Source organism: Prionailurus viverrinus, chromosome B4, assembly GCF_022837055.1.
Source record: "Prionailurus viverrinus isolate Anna chromosome B4, UM_Priviv_1.0, whole genome shotgun sequence".
Classification (NCBI taxonomy): Eukaryota; Metazoa; Chordata; class Mammalia; order Carnivora; family Felidae; genus Prionailurus; species Prionailurus viverrinus.
In genome coordinates, this window is record NC_062567.1 from 79,824,909 (window position 1) to 79,843,205 (window position 18,297).

General features: G+C 44.6%; 1 protein-coding gene and 1 non-coding gene across 4 annotated transcripts in view; one reads left to right on the plus strand and one right to left on the minus strand.

Moving 5' to 3' along the window:
• Positions 1–585: 585 nt before the first annotated feature.
• TRNAS-CGA (transfer RNA serine (anticodon CGA)) lies at positions 586–667 on the plus strand. Its single transcript has one exon. It is a non-coding gene; the product is annotated as a tRNA-Ser (tRNA).
• Positions 668–9,690: 9,023 nt separating this feature from the next.
• Positions 9,691–18,297, minus strand: part of RNF41 (ring finger protein 41) — a 32,140-nt gene continuing 23,533 nt past the window's right edge. For all 3 annotated transcript variants that reach the window (XM_047864998.1, XM_047864996.1, XM_047864997.1), the window contains 4 exons: positions 15,939–16,210; positions 15,107–15,242; positions 14,531–14,634; positions 9,691–13,690 (listed from right to left, as the gene is read on the minus strand). In XM_047864998.1, the coding sequence (XP_047720954.1) occupies positions 13,339–13,690; positions 14,531–14,634; positions 15,107–15,242; positions 15,939–16,210 (864 nt within the window). In that variant the 3' untranslated portion in view covers positions 9,691–13,338. The remainder of the gene's footprint in view (positions 13,691–14,530; positions 14,635–15,106; positions 15,243–15,938; positions 16,211–18,297) is intronic.

An 18,297-nucleotide genomic window follows, 5' to 3' on the forward strand; every position in this document is an offset into this window, starting at 1 on the left:
GCCGCTTCCTGGAGGGGGCGCCCACTCCCCTGAGATCGTTCTGTACCCGACGCGAAGCCTTCCTGCCCCTTTGCCTCTCAGCCCAGGGAATGGGGAACCTTTCTATTCCTACCCCAAGGGGACGCCCCCAGCTCACAGCACATTCCCAACCCCTCATGGAGTCCTTAATTCCAAGGAACCCCAGACCCCTTTCCCCAAGAACTTCCTCTCTTTCATCCATCCCCAGGAGTTCCCCTTTTTCAACTCTTCCTGAGTCTCCCTCAGCACCCCTCTCACTCCTTAACCCGAGGAGTCCTCTAGCCGCTACCCTGGGTCCCAGTCCCTTCCCTCCAACTGCTTCCTTCACAGGCTCGCCATCGCTTTCTAAATAGCATACGCTCTTTAAGACCCCTCTTCCCTCCCTGAGTCACCCGGTCCACCCGACTGTTCCTTTGAGTGGCATAGAAGCGAGGTAAGGGGCGAAGGGCGGGGGTCCCAGGATACACATCCTGTATGTGGTCGGAGTCGGCTTCCCATTGCCACACTCCCTCCCTGGTCGCAGTGCGGACCCCTTCTGTAAGCGCGCGGCAAAACACGGTTTTGGAAGTCACGGTGGCCGAGTGGTTAAGGCGTTGGACTCGAAATCCAATGGGGTTTCCCCGCACAGGTTCGAATCCTGTTCGTGACGGCCGCTTTTTTCCCTCTCCTTCAGGATACGTAGAAGGAACTCCCCTCGCACGTGGCTTTCCAGCATTTACCTTTCTGTGTCAGAAATAGCTGAGAGGTCTCACCCCTGGATTGGGACGGATGGAGGTGATCATGGGAAGCTTAATTTGCACAACTGTATAGGCTGCTAGGATACTGGACACCTTCGCAGTTCTGTAACTTCAGGTTTGTTAGAGCTTTGACACACGTTTCATTCTTGGGGAAGGGAATAGCAAAGGATTTGGCTGAAGAAGGGTTAGGTTTTTGGAAATCTGAATGCCTCCTGTGCTGTAATAGTTAAAATTAGAATTTCCAGGAAGAGAGGGCATCTCTGGATTTCATGACCAGAAGTCTGATTATAACTGAGACCCAGGAAAAAGCATACTTTCATTTGGATTTTTTTGAGGAGGCGCATCTCAGAAATCACTGGGCTAGGAGGGAGTAGCCTGTCAAACATAACAGCTTACGTTATGAAACATAATGGCTGGAGCTGGAGTGTGGGGAGATAACACTTCTTACTGAATGCTCATTATGTGCTAAGTACTGTTCTAAATTTTCTGTGTATTAACCGGGTTAGGGAATTAATTCCTTCTCTGACCTCTAACCCTCCTGTACTCACCTTACCGGGTTCTTCCTCCCCCCCAACCCCACCCCCACCCATTTCTGATCATAGGAAATATCTGGGATACTTGTTGAGGATGTTCTTTTTGTATTTCATTTCTTGCACAGCAGCATCTTCTCCAAGATGAATCTCCCCAAGTGCAGGGAGTTCAGTAGTAATTCATAGAGCTTTCCCCACACTTACACTTTGCAGTTTCCTGCCTTCATACCCTTTTTCATGCTCTTCTCTCTGAGATCACCCTTACCACTGTACCCTTCCCTCCTTCATACCCCATCATTTATCCCTTCCCATCCTGCACATCCTTTCATCTTTCCTCCTTGAAGCTCTTGATTCCTCCAGCTGGAACCCATCATTCTACCACCACCATCCACCTGGTTGCATGCAAGGAATCTCCTTTGACACACTTCTGTAAGAATTAAAAGTTATATTTATTCTGCTTCCTAAATATGTCTTAAGTCTGTCCATTTTTTTCAGGGTGAGGGTAGGCTAGACCCACTACTTGCTGGGGCCTTCATGAGGAAAGTAGGGTTATGAGGACCACATGAGTTAATATATGGAAAGCTGCACTAAAGCATCCAGTCGTAGCCAGAGACCTTAAACCCTTTCATGGCTGCTTTTTGGGTTTCCTGACCTGGTCCCTTTTCACTAACCATTCTTTCACATTCACTACATTCTATCCACTGGCATTCCTGGTATAGTATTTGTCTGTGTTCATGCTGTTCTCCGCCTGAAATAATCTTTCTCATCCTCACTTTCTACTCAACCTCTACTTCAATGTCAGTTGTCCTGAGAAGTCTTCTCTAGTTACTTGTCACCTACAATACCCCAATCTTCCCCAGTAGGACGTAAATTCCTGGCACATATAAGCCACTCAATTAAAAAAAAAAAATCTTTGTTGAGTAAATGGATGTGTGTGTGTGTGTGTGTGTGTGTGTGTGTGTGTCTATGTCTGTGTCTGTGTGTCTGTGTTTAATGTCTATTTTGAGAGAGAGAGAGAGAGAGAGAGTGAGTGGGGAAGGGGCAGAGAGGGAGAATCCCAAGTAGGCTCCGCATTGTCAGCACAGAGCCCAATGCAGGGCTAGATCCTACCAACCATAAGATCATGACCTGAGCTGAGTGAGCCAAGATCAAGAGCTGGATACTCAACTGACTGAGCTACCCAGGTGCCCCTCTATGTGTTTTTACAGTAGTTACGTATACATGTTTTAATCTTCATTCAGATTGGACTGTAAGCTTCTTGAGAGTTTGGACTGTGTATTTTGGTTTTTTTGTATTTCCTTTACTAGGTTTTTATACACAGATGTGAGCAAATATGTAGTGAATGAATTAATAAACTAACAGGCTCAGTCTCAAGCTTCCTACCAAATGCCATTTTGCGCATGCTCTCAGATTTAAATGTCTGGAGAGGCAAGACCAAAATTGACCAGCAGAGGGCAACCAACAACTATATTGTGAAGGGAAGAAGGCACCATGGCTTACAAAATGGAGGACCTGGACGGAAAAGCTAGCAGAGGTTGTTTGGTGTTTGGAGATCATACCTTTCGCTCTCAAATATTTTCCCTGTAACTGTCATAGGTGAGAGGCCAAGGTTTCAAACCTTCATGTACAATAGATAAATTTCTACCATCCCCACAGCCCACCTGAACTCCTCAATTCCTTCACTTTACCCCTTTTATCCCAACAAATCCTCTATCCTTATACCTTTCCTTGACTTATATGATCAGGTCCCCCCAGGCATTCTTTAGTTTCTGGCTCGGTATTTGACTTTGCTCATTTGCCCTAAAGTTACCTTCTCCACATAGGCTTGTAAAGCCCACTCATTTCAAAGTCCTAAGGAAACTTACATAAACATCCTTCCATAACACATTCAAATTGCACAGGATCAATCCATTAAATCAGAACAAAACTACACCTTTATTTGACAGTTCCAAATCATCATGTTGTTTTCTACTTCCTTCTATTTTTTCTTTAGATTATTTTATTTAAAAATTTTAAAAAAATTTTAACGTTTATTCATTTTTGAGAGACAGAGAGCGAGCGGGGGAGGAGCAGAGAGAGAGGGAGACACAGAATCTGAAGCAGGTTCCAGGCTATGAGCTGGCAGCACAGAGCCCAATGCGGGGCTCAAACTCACTGACCACCAGATCATGACCTGAGCCGAAGCCCAATGCCTAACCAACTTAGCCACCCAGGTGCCCCTTATTTAAAAATTTTTAATGGGGCACCTGGGTGGCTCAATTGGTTAAGCGTTGGACTTCCACTTAGGTCATGATCTCACGATTCATGAGTTCAAGACCTGAGTCTAGCTTTGTGCTGATAGCTCAGAGTGTGGAGCCTGCTTCAAATTCTGTGTCTCCCTCTCTCTCTGCCCCTCCCCCACTCACACTCTGTCTCTGAGAGCCTCTCTCTCAAAAATAAACACAAAAAAGTGTTTTATTTTTTTTTAATTTTTTTTTAATGTTTATTTATTTTTGAGACGAGAGAGACAGAGCATGAACGGGGGAGGGTCTGAGAGAGGGAGACACAGAATCTGAAACAGGCTCCAGGCTCTGAGCTGTCAGCACAGAGCCCGACGCGGGGCTCGAACTCACAGACTGTGAGATCATGACCTGAGCTGAAGTCGGCCACTTAACCGACTGAGCCACCCAGGCGCCCCAAAAGTGTTTTAAATAAAATAAAAATTTTATAATGCTTATTTATCCTTTGAGAGAGACTCAGAGTGTGTGTGGGGGGAGGGGCAGACAGAGAGGGAGACAAAGAATCCTAAGCAGTCTCCAGGCTCTGAGCTGTCAGCACAGAGCCTGATGCAGGGCCCGAACCCATGAATGGTGAGATCATGACCTGAGCTGAAGTCAGATGCTTAACCAACTAAGCCACCCATCTCTACACCTCCACCCATCTCTACACCTATCATGGGGCTTGAACTCACAACCCCAAGATCAAGGGTTGCATGCTCCACCAACTGAGCCAGCCAGGCATCTCTACTTCTGTTTTTTGAATAAAATGTATACTCTCTGCCTCTAGCTTCTTACTATCTTAATACTCTGTTGTGAAAACCTTTGCTAACTTTGAAAACTTCGATTTCTTTTTTTTTTAATGTTTATTTTTGAGAAAGACAGAGAGAGTGTGAAAGGGGGAGGGGCAGAGAGAGAGGGAGACACAGAGTCTGAAGCAGGCTCCAGGCTCTGGGCTGTCAGTGCAGAGCCCAACGCTGGGCTCGAACTCATAAACTGAGATCATGACCTGAGCTAAAGTTGGATTCTTTTTTTTAATTTTTAAAAAATATTTATTTTTGAGAGAGACAGCATGAGCAGGGGAGGGGGAGAGAGAGAGGGAGACACAGAATCCGAAGGAGGCAGGCTCTAGGCGCTGAGCTGTCAGCACAGAGCCTGACGTGGAGCCTGAACCCACAGACTGTGAGATCATGATCTGAGCTGAAGTTGGATCCTCAACCAACTGAGCCACCCAGGTGCCCCTGAAACCTTCAGTTTCTTAATGTTTATTTTTGAGAGAGTGGGGGGGGGGCAGGGGAGAGAGGGGGACAGAGAATCTGAAGCAGGCTCTGTGCTGACAGCAGCGAGCCAGATGTGGGGCTTGAATTCACGAACCAAGAGATCATGACCTGAGCTGAATTCGGATGCTCAACCGACTGAGCCACCCAGGAGCCCTGAAATCATTTCTTTCTTTCTCTTTCTTTCTATTCTTTCTTTCTTTCTTTCTTTCTTTCTTTCTCTCTTTCTTCTTTCTTCCTCCCTTTCTTTCTTTTTATTTTCCTTCCATTCTTTTTTTTAAACTTTTAAAAATGTTTATTTTTGAGAGAGAGACAGAGTGCGAACAGGGGAGGAGCAGAGAGAGAGACACACAATCTGAAACAGGCTTCAGGCTCTGAGCTGTCAGCACAGAGCTCGACACGGGGCTCAAACTCACGAACCATATTATGACCTGAGCCAAAATCATATCTTAACTGACTGAGCCAACCCAGGTGCCCCCGAAACTATTGATTTCTTATTGGACTTCAGAGACACTGTACTCTCTTAGAACGTTGTTTCTCCATCTCATTTGTTTTCTCCCTCCTTCTGTGGAATTCTGCCAAAAGCTCCATTCTTTTTCCTACTCCAAGACAAAAATCCCAAGCCAAACTGTGGTCCTGTACCTTCAGCTACCTATGACTTCATAGTTGACCTAATGTCACCCAAAACACAAACTGCTCCTTTCCCAAGATGACATTCTTTTTTTTTTTTTTTAATTTTTTTTTCAACGTTTATTTATTTTTGGGACAGAGAGAGACAGAGCATGAACGGGGGAGGGGCAGAGAGAGAGGGAGACACAGAATCGGAAACAGGCTCCAGGCTCCAGGCTCCGAGCCATCAGCCCAGAGCCCGACGCGGGGCTCGAACTCCCGGACCGCGAGATCGTGACCTGGCTGAAGTCGGACGCTTAACCGACTGCGCCACCCAGGCGCCCCCCAAGATGACATTCTTGACGTTTCCCATTTCTGTTAATACTATTCTCTCAATTCCATCTAGTTTCCAATCTTAAGAATCTGACATTTTCTTTTCTCCCATGCCCATGATTCATCAATCATTTCTTCTTCCATCACATCATCTAATTTGTTACAGTGGTCTTCCAGGTGCCCCAGTTTCACCACTATAAGAGTCACATTGATTTTGCCCTGAGGGTTCTCAGTGTTTCCATTGGTCAATTGCCAGAATTGAGAAGGAACTTGAAATGATACTGAAAGAACTGTGGGTGTTTAGCATGAAGAAGCCTTAGGAAGGACATGACAGCCAACTTTTCATCTAATTGGAAGGTTGTCACACAGAAACAGAATAACAGAAGATACTATTGGGTTTCAATAGGCTGAAGCATCAGGAAGGTAGATTTTGACTCAATATCTAGTAATAGAAGGTGTCTACCATGGGACTCAGATGATGGTCGACTTTCTTAGAGACAATCAAGCAGAGGGTATATAGAATCTTGTTCATGACTTTGGTTTCATGATGGTAGTTGATCTGGATGATCTACAGTGTTCCAGGCAAATCAAAGACTCTGAGCCTCAGAGCTATTTGGAAATCTGAGGGCTCCTGAAGGGGTTGTTTTAATGTCACTTTTGGTTATATTTTGATCTGGAGGCTAACCAGACAACTCTTAAGCTTTCTTTTGTTCCATCTCATCTTGCCCTTCTTATTCTGCTCATTGGGGAACCTGAAACAAAAACTTAGTATTTGTGGGGGGAAAAAAAGTATTTGTAGAAGGGGAAGGATTAATATCGGCCCACATGTATAGAATGGAAGTGTTATACATTGAATTTTAAAATTACTGTTTTTACAAAGAAAATGGTAGGGAAGAGTTTTATTGGAAAAATTAAGATATTAGGTTTTATAAATCAGCAGTGTTGTTCAAGAGAGTAAATACTTTTTTCTGCAGTAACCACATTTAAATATCGTGAGATACATTTTTTTTTTTTTTTTAATGTTTATTTAGGGGCACCTGGATGGTTTAGTCGGTTAAGCTTCCAAATTTGGCTCAGGACATAATCTCATAGTTCATGGGTTGGAGCCCTTGTGTTGGGCTCTCTGCTGTCAGCATGGAGCCCGCCTCAGATCCTCTGTCCCCCTCTCTGCCCCTCCCTTGCTCTTCCTCAAAAATAAAATAAACATTAAAAAAGAATACTTTAGGGGAACCTGGGTGACTGTCGGTTAAGCATCCAACTTCTCAGGTCACGATCTCACGGTCCTTGAGTTCCAGCCCCGCACCGGGCTCTGTGCTGACAGCTCAGAGCCTGGAGCCTGCTTCGGATTGTCTCCCTCTCTCTCTGCCCCTCCCCCACTCGTGCTCTGTCTCTGTCAAAAATAAACATTAAAAAAAAGGTATTTTAAAACAAAAAGAGAAACATGCTTCTGTGATCAACACACCCTGCCTAAATTCAACCATTTTTTAAAAATCCTTAATTCTTCCCAGCGAGATACCCCCATTTAATCAGGCTGAGCATCTCCACTGACAACTTAATACCTTCTCTCATGAAGTTCTCTTATAACTGAGTAGCTAATGCCTTCCCCTACTAAACTTTTCAGTGACAAATTAGGAGACCTTATCCAAAATTGCTTTTATGTGACTATGCAGTGCCATCGTTGCACAAAACAGTTCTGGAACTACTCCACAGCTAGTTTATGAGCCACATTTAAATGATTCATTACTTGTCAACTGTACTCAAGACGCACACACACTATAATCCTATTATCATACAAAAAAATCATTCTAAATCTTTTTTTAAGCTGCAGCAGTAGCCAACTTTATCATGCATCTATTTTCCAGAATTTATTCCAGATTACTTCTGGAATCCACCCACCCCCAGTCCCATTCTTAGCCTTCGTCCTGTCCTTTTGGTGTTGGCATTCATTCCTACAATTTCTTGACCACCTTTGGGCAGATAACTCCCAAATCCACATGCTTTTAAGCCCCAGATCCACGTTTCCATTTACTGGCTAAATACCTTTATGTGATAGTATTTTCAACCCAATGTTCCCCACCTGAGCTCATTACTTCACCGTTGAAACCTGCTCATCCTCTCCTCCTGCCTATTCAGGTTAATAATGACCCTATCTTTCATTCTCACAGGAGAAATCTGTCTTTTATCTGTGACTCATCTTTGGTTACGTGACCCTGGTTGTGTGCACTGGTTAGGAACTCAAGCTCTGAAATGACTTTCTTGGTTCAAATCCCAGTTCTAATCATTAGCTATGCAAATTTTGTTGGCTATTTCCCACATAGAAAATGGAGATGGCAATAGGCACCTTTTGATATAAACCGTTGGGATGATGAGATGTTTGATACTTACAATAGTGCCCAAATGACGATAAATGAACAACCTTCTTTCCTCACTGCCAGTATCTGATCTTGTTCAGAACTCCGTTCCAGTGATTCTTCTTTTAAAGGATTTTTTTTAAAGGTCACTTTTTAAAATGTTTGAGAAAGAGTAAGCAGGGGAGAGGCAGAGAGAGAACTTTTTTTTTTAAATGTTTATTTATATTTGAGAGAGAGGAGGGAGGGGAAGAGAGAGAGAATCCCAAGCAGGCTCTATGCTGGGTCCAACGCTGGGCTTGAACTCATGAACCATGAGATCATGACCTGAGCCGAAATCAAGATTCAGACACTTAACTGACTGAGCCACCCAGGCACCCCTAGAGAATCTTAAGCAGGCTCCATGCCCAGGACAGAGCTGGACACAGCGCTTGACCTCATGACCATGAGATCATGACCTGGGCCAAAAGTCAAGAGTTAGACACTCAACCGATTCAGCTACCTAGGCATCCCCATCCCTAAGTGATTCTTCTGAGAAGCATCTCACAGTTGGTAGTAGGTAGTTGAACCCTTTCCTCCTATCATTCCGTTGTACTTAGTCCTTATTAGCAATATATTATTTTACATTTCCTTTGTTCAAGTGTCTGTCACCTACTAAAGGTGACTTTTTTCTCAATTATTTGTGCATCTCAAATACATGTCACGTGTGGCACATGACAGGTATGCCCTAAGTATTGGCTGAGTGAATCTAGTCAGTTACTAAGGCCTGTCAACTTTATTCCCTGTCTCTTGTCCTCTTTCCTGCTCTTTCAAGCTCTCATCCTATTGCATGATTTACTGCAAAGCTTATTTGGTATTGTCACCAATTTTTCACTGTCTTTCCATTGCCACCAGAATCATGAGTTGGAGGTTACTCCTTGTCAAAAACTTACCTGAAAAATTAAAGACCAAATTCCCTGCCATGTATTCAAAGCCCCCCAAGAATTGGCCCCAAATTATTTCTAGTCTTATCTTCCACCATTTCCTTCAACAAACTCTATGCTCCAGATTGCACTGGTGTCTTCCTTCTTTAATATATCCTTCACCATAACTTGTTTTTATTCACACTACGGTCTCAACCTAAAAGCAGAGGTTGCAAACTGGTGGACCCTGTTTTTTTTGGCCCACAAAAAAATTTTTTTTTAATTAAGCCAACGTTGAAAACTTGTGGCATTTAGAATAAACATTAGGATGTCCAATGGTTCTTGAGAAGCAATAAGATTTGACAATATGGGGCCCCTATTGCTGTATGGCAGCAACCCACCTGAACTGCACTGCCAGCTGCCCCCTTCTCAGGGCACCTGAGCAGCTTTTAAAAAACCTCTCAACCATATAAGTATACCATGAAGAGATCAGACTAATGGTGGGACAATTGGGCCTATCACCTGATGTTACACAACATAGAACAGCTCTCCTGTGATGTCTTCTATCCTCAGAACTGCTTAACTTGAATCTCTCAGGCTCTGGATCAAATTCTGTTTAGCAAAAATAGGGTAGAGGAAGTTAAAGGGCACCGCGCAGAAGCAATCAATCAAATCCAAAAAGACCACTCTCCAGGACAACTGGCCCAATCTCTTCAACAAATCAGTGTTACAAAAAAGATTGTTGCAGGAGTGCAAAAGATAGTTAATACATGGTTCCTGGATTGGATCCAGGGCTGGACAAAAATTAGCTCTAAAAGTACTTTCTTAAACCAGTTAGGGAAGTGTGAATATAGATTGTTAATTTTAAGCATGTTATGTTGGCAATGTAGGAAAATGTTCAGATTCTTCAAATTAACACACTGAAGTAAAGAATCAAAACCAACCCTCTGTATTTCCCCACCCGTTCTCCTGACTTTAAAAGTCTCCAATGGGCTGACAAACTTTCTACAGGGCCAAGTAGCAAATATTTTAGGTTTTGTGGGTCATAGTGTTGTGGCAACTACTCAGTTCTGCTGTTATAATCTAAAAGCAGCCACAGACAATACATAAACAAATGGGCACAGCTGGGTTCCAGTAAAACATTTTTACAGAATCAGGCAGCGGGATGCAATCTTTAGTTTGCCAACCTCTGATCTAGAATAAATACCACTTCTCCTAAACAAGTATTTCCTGGTGCCCATCAGAATCGGTGCCTTTATCTTCCCTCTGCTCACATATTGCTTGTAGCTCTACTTACCACATTTATTATTCCTATATACTTATCTCCATTATGGAATACATCCTTTGAAAGTAGGTGCCATTGTGCTACATGACACCCATCCCCACCTGAGTTCCTTGCAGAATATTCAATGAATATTGTTTCCAAAAACCAAAATACCCTAAAAGATTGATTTGGCACCATTTGTGACATTCACAAGAATGAGCAACAGGTTCTGAAAGTTAATTTTGAATAAACTTCAGGGGAAAAATAAAGCACTCCTGGTATCACTAGACACGATATATATATATATATATATATATATATATATATATAGTGTATGTATGTATGTGTTCACCAGTGTTTTATAATCAGACCTTGGGCACATGAAAGTGTAGCAGATTCAGAGCACAGGAATGTCCTTATGCCCTTTTGTTTTTTAACCACACCAGAGTATCGAGGGTATTAATGGATTTACAGGAAGTGCATCATAAATGCTCAACAAATTGCAAATATACTACTGGGGGAAAAAGATTTTCTTTTTCTCATGGCAGGGAGAAGGTGGCAGCAGATGCCTGTGAAAGGGTTTATCAAGATTTGACAACCACACCAGGTTCCATCATTCCAGGTTCCTTTCCTCACATTTACTTCCCTGGCTAGGAGACACTGGGTAGTGGAGGCATCCCTGACTGCGATGGAATCCCAGATTCCAAAGCAAAGGTGCTTGTGGGACAATGGAGAAAGGTACATGCATCTCTTCTGTTGAAATTGTTCTAAAACCCCAGGAACACTTAGGGAAGACATGGAATTTGGGCAAAGGCAAACCCTGGAAAAAAAAAACACAGTTCAGGTCACTGGAGAGAACATGTTGGCTTCTACAGAACAGGAGACAGGAGGGAAAGTGGGAGGAGAGCACACAGAGCAAAGTGAAGTGCACACTCCCAGACAGACATCCTCCTAAAACAGAGGTTAGTTCTACGACAAACGTAGGTTATAAAGCAAGAAATAAGGGGAATCAAGGTGAGAGAAAGGGCAAAGCAGAGGAGAAAGCATCACAAGAAGGGGAGTGATGTTGAATTACGAATTGAGAGTTGAGTAAAAGGTTTATTATTAGTGCAGTCAACACCATGGAACAGCACATATAACACAACCAGCAACCCGCAGAGACACTAGTGCAAAGGGGAGGGAAGCCTTAACTGAGCTTCCTGGCTCTGTCTGAAGGTGATGACAGGAGAGTATGGGCCTCAGTAAGGCAGGCAGGGTCAGAGGGGAGTGGAAGAAATGTAGTAACCAGACTAAGTATAGCAGCGTTTTCAAATTCCTGAGCACAATGTCCTGGAGCTGGAACACAGGACTGTTCCCTACTCCCTTCAAGCTGTATCCCTCCACCCCATTCCCAGTGGAGCCATGACCCAACTCCCCAGACCTATAGCAGGCAAGCTGGCCTGGAATAAAACTCCAAAGAGAGAAGAAACTGTTATATGGCCATATGTCTTCAACCCCACTCCCACTGGTATATTAGAATAATCACACCCTCTATCCCTCCCCTTCTCTAGCTCTACTAGCCACCCTAGCTAGGGATCAAGGAATGCCCGGGTAGCCTAAAATGGAGCTGAAGTTCTCAGAGGGCATGGGTAAGACAAAGCACAGCCTGTACTCAGAGACACAGAGATATCATGTCTCTCCCATCTTGCCTGGTGAAGCTTAGAATCCAACTATGTATCTCCAAGGAAACTGGGGGTTGGGGGGATGGCAATGTCTTCAAAATTAATACAGAGTTTTACAAGGAGACCCCTGGAAGGACTGGAGCAAAGTTCAGAGGGCACAGGCATTGATGTTGGACTGTCACATCCATCACTGGAATAACAAAAGAAGCATCTCATCTCAGATGGGGTTATGGAGGGTTGGGGCAGACATAAGTTCAGCCAAGGACTCCCTTGGGCCCTTCTTATATTAAAGCCAAAGATTGTGCTGAAAAGGAAAAATATAAAACAGATCCCATCCCTGTCCCATCCCACCCTATCCAGAACCCCCACAATAGGAATATCAAAAGAAAGTTTTAAGCTTTGTTAATTTTTTTTTCTTTTTCCTTTCTTAAAAAAAAAAAAAAAAAAAAGTAAATAAATTAGATTGCCAACAATGTGGCTGGACTGGAAAAGTAGGGTAGCCATAACCAGGCCATTCTAAGAAAAAAAAAAAGGAGGGGGGGAGAGAAGGAAATACAAACAATGGCCAAAGGAAATTATCAAAATAACTAGTTACAATCACAGGGCTGGAGAGGGGTCTATGGAACTATTACGGCCCATGCCAGAGGCAGTGCCTACCTGATTTCAGCAAAAGCCAGAGAGCTGCTTCTTGCTGAACACATCCACCTCAACAGACTAATCCCCTACTCCCAACCCTGTCATTCCCTAATTATGAGAAAATGTAGGAGAGAAGAGCTCATCTGGAAATTTTCGGCATCCTAACCTGCACACCTGCAGAACCAGCAGGAGCCTGCACCTGTAAGGTGGGCTGGACAGAGTATTGCTTGGCACAGAGGTCCAGTCTTTCCCTAAGGGCCAGTTACTGGCCTCATTATTTATTTCTAGGGTTTTGATTCCACCCTTACCATTTCTTCAGGATGTCTGCTCCCCAGAGCTGCCCTCTAAGTGCTGTTTAGTGTCAACAGGCCTGCCTGCTCTGATTCCCTGGTTTTGGAGGAGGGGGAACGATTAGATATTCCTCACTCCACCCTGATCCTCTAGAGAAAATTCTTTGTGCTTTCTAAAAATATCTAGAACCAGGGACCCTAGGCAGGAAAACAGATATAGAGGTGAGGACTTTTCCAAACTGACTGAAAATTTACAGACATCTTAGGGGAAGAAATTACGTAAAAGGAAGGAATCTGTGTTTCCCACCTGAAAGGCTGAGCAAAGTGCCCCGGGGCCCTTCAGTGCCAGAAGAGCAGGGAAACATGTGGCCCGTGTGTAAGCCACAGTACTATGGGTAGTAGGGAGGACTCAGGGACCAGCTGCTGGAGCGATGGGTTTTCTGACTGCCATCTCTTCCTGCTAGCCCGTCGAGATCTCCTATATCTCTTCCACACCATGCGCAAATATCATGACAAGCCCCGGCTCCTGCACCATGTCATCACCCATATGCTGGTTCTCACAGGCCATCACGACAACAGCCTGCTTGCCAGGGATGCGCTTGGCCACATAGTTCTCATAGTAGCGCCGGTTCATCTGTCTTGTCTCTAGTGTGGCCAGACCCTGGGGCCAGCTACGCTCGTGGGCATTTTCGATCAGCTCGTTGACGATAGAGGCAGGACAGCCACTCTCCACCAGGGAGCGCTTGATTACAGCCTGGAGTACAGCATCTGGGGTCGAGATCATCCCTCCCCAGCGGGTCACTCTTGCTGGCTGCAGGGAGTTCACCCACCTGTGTGGAGGGGGTTGAAGGTGGTCATTCCAGCTCATCCCCCTTTTCTTCATTGGCTTTTTCTCCTAATAGGAATGACCACCCACTCGGTGCTCAGCTTAACCCTAATCTCCCATCTTCCTTTTTCCATCACTAGTTCAGAAACTCTAAATCCTTCCCTAGTTGGTCCCATGTGAGTCACCACATGTCACTCACCAGATGAAACTCAAAAGTGCAGAGTTTCTGTCATTTTTCTTAAAAATCCCAATACTAAACACACACAGTGCCTAGCACGTACTAAGTGCTCAACAAATGTTTACCGAATGAAGTGATTATTCCTCTATACTGTGTCCCATGCAGCACTGTTTACTCTCTATATATTGATTCACACTTAAGAGTTTAGTCTATGAATTGCATGGGACTCCAGCACTGAAAGGGATTCTAGACTTTGCTTGTTTATGCTGCATTTTAGATCCTTCCCCTGGATTTGCACTGACTGTCTTCTCTGGGTTGTAAGCTACCTGACAACAGGGACAATGTCTATTTCTTTTTGGCCCTCCTAGCACTCCACAGCCTTTAATATAGGGCTCTGTACATGTGGGTACTCACCTAAGTCTCAATGAACTGAATAGTTGGGTAAGCTTTCCCTTCCATCCACCCAATAGAATAGGAGATCCTATAGTGGGGCTGGAAGTTATCCTCTTCTCCTTGGTCCCTATCCTTCATCCCAACATCTGAAAAGCAGTGGCCCCAGCCCAGCCCTTTTATTACCCGCCCTTCTGCCATCCCTTGCACTTCCTCCTTTCAGGGCTAGGTGCCAGGATGTGGAGCAAGTGACTCCATGTCCTGAGTGACACTCACTCTAGGATCTCGTTGTATTCAATTGTTTCCTCCAGGTTCTGAAGGTTGGGGTTGACACTGCGAATTGCACGCATGTATGCCTTTAGCAGCTGGATATCTCGCTTCTGTTGGAGGGAAGGAGAACCAGGGATGATGGTTAGGGCAGACAACAGATGAAAGACAGAAGATAGTCTGAGAATGAGGGCAACTGAGAGATCTGAGGAAAAACCAGACCTATACACTTCAGGAAGACAGGGATATGACTATCTCATTCACAGCTGTATCCGTAGTGCTTAGCTGAGTACCTTCTTAGAGAAGGCATTTGATGAATGTTAGGTGAATGAATGACATTGATGGGATGAAAGAAAGGGAGACGAGCTCCAATCTGATTCCCTACCAAGCCAGAGGCAGAGTATCCACTCACCCAGGCACACAAGCACAGGCACCGAGCTGCATGCTCACACTGGTGCTTCTCACCCATGGCTCTCTGCACATATACACAGACACACGCATGCAGTTATACATAGTCACACATCTGTTATATACACATGTCTGCATATTAAGGACAGGTTCTCCCCTATGTTCTCTGGGCCTTACCTGCTCTGCCAGCTGGTGTTTGTGCTCCGCTGAGGTCTTCTCCAGCTCTGCGATGCGTGTCTGTTGCTGCTGTACCACTGAGCGCAGGTGCTTAATGCAGTTGTGGTTTGGCAGCTCATCTTTGGGCATCTCCAGGCTGCCACCCAGGGTGGGAAACAAACAGAACAGAAACGCTCAATGGGACATGTGGGCAAAGGCACAAAACTGCTGAGTGGGCTTTCTTCTACCCCAGATTTCTAACATTCAGGCCTCCCCTCTTATTTATTCCCTTCACTTCCTTCTCCACAGCTCCCCCCACATCCTTTTGCTATCTACTTTCTCTGGGCCTCTTTCCCTTTCTAAGACAGTGTTTTATCTACCACTTGGCTCTCCTTTCCTTCTCACTCATTCCTTCTGAGAAGCCCTAGATTCACAGCCCTGGCTATCAGCATGTAATCAACTATTTCACATCCCAAAGAAAGAAAGGAACAGGGCAAGAGGAAATATAAGAAGGCTAGAAATTAGAGCAGTCAATCTGACAAAGAGAAAGTAGTACTGGGCTGAAAAGGAAGAATAAAGGAAATCAATCCTTAGTGTTAGCACACAGATTGGGAACTGCTGCCTCGTTTCTTTTATTAAAGCAAGAGCAAAAAGATCTTAGTTAAAAAAGCAGCACGAAGTGAGATCTTGGGGTAGAGAGCCAGGGAGGCCAAGGACACTCCTTGTGTACGTGCACAGGAAACTGCCTTAGCTGGTGAGCAAGGGATCTGGGAAAAAGGGGTGGGGGGAGAGGGGGAGTTATAAATGGGAAGGTCCTTATCTGTATGGGGCAGGGGAAGGGAAGTAATCTCACCCGCAGCCCTGTTCACAGGTCACAGGCCGTTTGGGGTTGTGCTCACAGTCGCTGAGGTGAGACATGAGGTTGTCAAGCCGGACAACAGCACTACAGCCAAATACAGCGTTGTCGCAGGCAATCTGCAGCTTTGACAACATGTTCCGCATGATCCGAGGTACTGGGCGCAGGTGGGCGACCGTCACAACGCTACGGTCCACCGGACATGTCTGCTGCTGAGAAAACCACTGGGTGATGCAGGCATTGCAGAAAGCATGCTCACAATGAGGTGCCTAGAAGGGAGAGCAGGGCAAAAGGGGCACAAGAGAATTAGCAGGAGCTAAGAGCCTGAATATGATAACTCCGCAAAGCTACTCAAGCCTCTGAGCAGCTTCCAGGGCCAGAGGTCCCTGGGGGTCACAGGGAAGGACAGATGCACTATGGGCAGGACATTGTGTAGGGACAGGCTTCAGATAGGTTTCCTGTGCTCAAGATTCCAAACGAATTGTGACATAAGATAAACAAATAAAAAGTTATGTAACAATAAGAGGTATAAATAACATTCCAGGACAATAGGAGAGATGACACAAGGCAGTCGATTATTAATTGCCAACTGGATTGCATACACAATAACTGCCAAAGAAATCCAAAGGAGGGTGAGATCTTTCTAGGCTAGGTCAATCAGGGCACGTATTTATTATGGAGGACATAATTCGACATGGGTCTTGAAGGATGAGTAGAGAGGACACAGGGAAGAGATTTACTGGCAAAAATGCAATATAAGAAAGCAAAACAAAACAAGCACCTTGAACTCCTGGTGAGAAGTTAAGAGTCCTCTCTGTGTGGGCCCAGGTTCCTATTTTATGAGGGCTGACCTGAGGCATTGCCTTGAATCCCAATGGTGAGGCCTATCCTCCCAAACAGAGCCATTTTCTCATACAGTCACATTCTTTTCAATTTCATTAAGATCGTATTTCAGCTTACTTCTTTGATAAATCAGATAACCTCTAAAGTTTAATCCCTCAAAGTGAGAGGATTCCCTGGCCTCTGGCATGGGACAAACACAGTAGGATTTAGTAGTTGTTGATGAACGAATGGTGTGCTATTTCCCAAACACTCTGCTAGGTGCTTACAATACAACACAGGTTCTGCCTCCAAGGTGCACACAGGCACCAAAGACCAAAACAAAGAAAGGCTTCGTAACGGAAGGAGTCATTCACAATGTCACTAATGCAACTGTCAATAGATTTTTATTTTTCACTCAAAGATATATTTGATTCTTTCCAAAATCTTTACAGATCCTATCTCCAAAAAACAATCCTAAATTTGTCCATTTTTCCCCATCTGTCCTGCCACTAACCCAGTTCAAACTATCATCTCTCACCTATATTATTAAATATGTCTTCTAACTGGTCTCCCTACTTCTACCTCACCCCTTTATAATTCATTCTACATTCGTCAGCCACAGTGATCACTTAAAAATGCAAACTAGATCATATCACTCCTGCTTAAAAGTTTACAATGGCTTCCCTTTGTACTTAAAATAAGTCCAAACTCCTACTCAGGACCTATACAATTCTGCTTGATCTGGCCCTGTGCCTCTGACCTCTCTTCACCACACACCATGCTCCCAGTGCTGTGTTCAGGCCAGTCTGACCTCCTTTCTGTTTTTGTCTATACCCAGCTCACTCCTGCCTCAGCATCTCCGGTTTTGCAGCTTCTCTTTGCCCGAAATGCTCTTCCTCTAAATCCTACCATGAACATCCCCTTATCATTCAGATTTCAGCCCGACTGTCACCTCTTTCGTGACCATTCTATCCAATCCTGCCACCCCTGCAGAAATATACAGAATGTGCTATGCTCCACGTAAGAAAGTTGGGCAAATGAACTAATAATAAAAAGAGTTAACTATGGGGAGATTATATGGGCTGGGACAAGGATGGAGTAAGAGTTCTCATGGTATGCCTCTTTCTACTCTTTTGGTTTCTGAACCATATGAACTTATCACCTATTCAAAAATTAAATAAATATGATGTAGGGATATCAGCATTCCTAGCCGATGCCTTCTACCCTTGGATATGTGTCTGGTAACCTGGCATCCTGAGGTCTTCCTGGCCTACTCCCAAAAGGTGGAGGTGGGGGGGCAACTCCTGACTTACAGTTATGAACCAACACTGACTTCTCCACACGTGACTCACCTCAAATGATAGTGCCAGAAAACAGACAAGGCCCTGCCAGGGGAAGGGAAGGAACTGACACACCCCATGACTTCTCGACACCACCAATAGCTTGCTCCACACCCAGCCAATAGTTCTACTGGCAGTAGGCTGCAAAGGCCCAGACAGGGTATAGGTCCAGGGCTAGCTGCCATTGGAATGCA